Raw genomic sequence first — 2,595 nt, 5'->3', positions numbered from 1 at the left:
CCCTGCCTCCCCAGCCCTGCAATGGTAAGTGCACCATGGCACCCAGCTTTCTTATCTGGGTACTAAACTGGGCCCTTATGGTGACGTAGCAAACACTTCACTGCTGAGCCATCTCCCAGCCCCTTGGATGACAGTCATAACGCTGATGAGTCAGGCCAAAGGAAATCCCCATTCCCATAATGCCCATGGTGCAGGCCAAAGGAGAAATCCATGACCCCTAACCAGCAGTTGCAGCTAGTTAGCCTTGTTTCTTACTGGACCCAACTCCGTGGGGCACATTGTATCCTCTGCTCACCACAATATCTGGATCAAATAAATGTAACCAAAAATAGATGATGGTCTCTCCTAACAGTGTGCCAAGCTCAGGGGGAAAAAAAAAGCATTCTGGCAAGAAGACAGCTTCCTTGTCTTCTAGAAGTTTCTCCTCCCTGGAAGTCCCGCCAGGCAGGTTACTTGCCATGAACTTCAGTCTTCTCAAGCTGAAGGCATCACAATGGCCGGGTTGGTCAGCTCTGTGACATCACCAGGGCCCAACACTAGGTGCCCAGTATCTCTGGCACCACGGCAGACAGACCCACCATGAGCTGTTTTCCGCCCAGCCTCTGCTCACCATGCGGACGCTGAAATGGTTCCTGTTTCTGCCTCTGTGCATCTCTTGCACCTGCGCCTTCATATTTTCTTCGCTGAGGGAGAAAGCCAAAGAAAGCCCAGGGAAGGTGCCTTGTGGAGGACATTTCCGGGTTAGACAGAATCTTCCAGAGCACTCCCAAAGCTGGCTTGGGAGCAAATGGCTCTGGCTTTTTTTCGTCATTATGGTATATGTGGTGCTGAAATTTCGAGGAGACAGCGAGAAGGATAAGGTAAAGGGGTGCTGTGGTCACGCCACAGCCATGGGTCTCAGGAACGCAGGTTCTGTCCCTTGGGGACAGCTAGGTGAATCTGCTTCCTCGGTGACGATAGTAGTCGCCACATCAACAGAGGATGGGACAGTTTGAGATGACCCCCTACACGGCTCACAGGGTTTCTGTGAAGTTTTGTTTGTTCTAGCTGCGAGAGCTCATGGTGTGTGTTGCGTCAGCCCTGCTTACAGAGCCCGACTCACAGACACACCCCCTGTGTGTTTCATTCACACTGCTTTTGACGCATCACAAATTTCTGACCCAAAGGAAATTTTATTTCAAGTGAAGGAAGTTCAAGGCCTGTTCTAGGATAGAGTAGTGACCCATGTTTCCCACAGTATTTCAGCAGCTCTTCAGGGATCAGAGGGACCGGTTCAGCCCTAGATGAGGCCAACATCTCAAGACACTGGCCAGAGGCTGGGAGATGGCTCAGCCTGAAAAGAGCTTGCCCTGCAACCTTGAGGACCCGAGTTCAATCCACAGCACCCACATGAAAGTCAGGCATGGGGGTACACACCTGTAACCCTAGAGCTGGGGGGAGGCAGGAACAGAAGGACCCTGTTAGACAGCAAGCCTAGCAGAATTCTGGAGTTCCCAATTCAGTGAGAGACCTTGTCTCAAGAAATAAAGAAGTGGTAGAGGAAGACAGCCACCTTCCACACGCCACATGAACCCGTTTACATGTATGCCCATATGCGTGTCTACTATATACAACGCATGACATTCTGGCTAGAGCAGAGGCTGACTATCAAGGGGCAGCTGGAAATAATTTTCAGCTCTGCAGGCCATATCATCTCAGTGGCAACCATAGTCTCTGCCATTTGAGCCTGACAACAACCACAGCTGGTGTGCAAATAACTGAACTTGGTTGTGTGCCAATAAAACTTTATTTACACAAACAAGTGGCAGGCCAATTTGGTCAGAGTTTGCAAACATCCAGACTAGGTTTGCCGTTGTGTTCCCTCTGAGGAGAGCCTAACTTCTGGAACGGTGTAGGAGCCATTGGGGCCACTGGGATCATTCACCCTCACTTCTCTCTCGACAGGAACAGAATCCTACTGGCCCTCGAAGCTGTCAATTTCGCTCTCCACCGAAGAAAAATCAAAGTATTTCCCCCAGCAAAGATTTCACTTTCAATACTTTAACCCAGCTCGAGATAGAACTGGTGAAATTTGTGTCCAAGGTGCGGAATCTTAAAGTCTCCATGGCAGCCAGCAGTAGCTCCAGGCTGCATAGCCCAGAGATATCCATGGACCCACGCGATAACGTCACGATATACGAGATATGGGGAGAGGAGGACTCTGAGTGAGTGAATGGAACTTTTATCAAAGTGTGAGAGAAGATAAGCCAAGTGTTGGCACCATATCCAAATAATAAAGACTATTCTGAACAAAGAGCCCCCACGTGAGATCCTTCTGCCCCCCCCCCCCACCATTTTGGTTTGGGGTTTGTTTTCTTGTATGATGACTCACTGATTTTTCGAGACAGGGTTTACTCTATGAAACAGTTCTGGCTGTCTCGGAACCCACTCTGTAGACCAGGCTGACCTCAAACTCACAGAGATCTGCCTGCCTCTGCCTCCCAAGGGCTGGAATTAAAGGCGTGTGCCACCTCTGCCTGGCTTTCCTTTTTGTTAGGATGGCAAGTCCCAGTAGCCTTGGGAGCCATTACTGTTTCCCTTTCCTTCAGTCCCTGC

The 2,595-nt window shown here is 50.1% G+C and overlaps 1 protein-coding gene across 1 annotated transcript; it reads left to right on the top strand.

Moving 5' to 3' along the window:
• Positions 1-611: 611 nt before the first annotated feature.
• Fam209a (family with sequence similarity 209 member A) lies at positions 612-2,208 on the top strand. Its single transcript, XM_057782074.1, has 2 exons — positions 612-860; positions 1,945-2,208. Exons 1-2 carry the CDS (start codon positions 612-614, stop codon positions 2,206-2,208), a joined length of 513 nt encoding a protein of 170 aa, XP_057638057.1.
• Positions 2,209-2,595: the final 387 nt, after the last annotated feature.

This window comes from Chionomys nivalis, chromosome 9 (genome assembly GCF_950005125.1).
Source record: "Chionomys nivalis chromosome 9, mChiNiv1.1, whole genome shotgun sequence".
NCBI lineage: Eukaryota > Metazoa > Chordata > Mammalia > Rodentia > Cricetidae > Chionomys > Chionomys nivalis.
The sequence above is the reverse complement of the archived record's forward strand: the minus strand, read 5'-3'. Positions and strand labels throughout refer to the sequence as shown.

Excerpts from the sequence above, each read along its gene's own strand:
- Fam209a (XM_057782074.1), top strand. The coding sequence starts at position 612 with ATGCGGACGCTGAAATGGTTCCTGTTTCTGCCTCTGTGCATCTCTTGC. Across the intron at positions 861-1,944 it reads GAGACAGCGAGAAGGATAAG|GAACAGAATCCTACTGGCCC; the intron begins GTAAAGGGGTGC and ends CTCTCTCGACAG.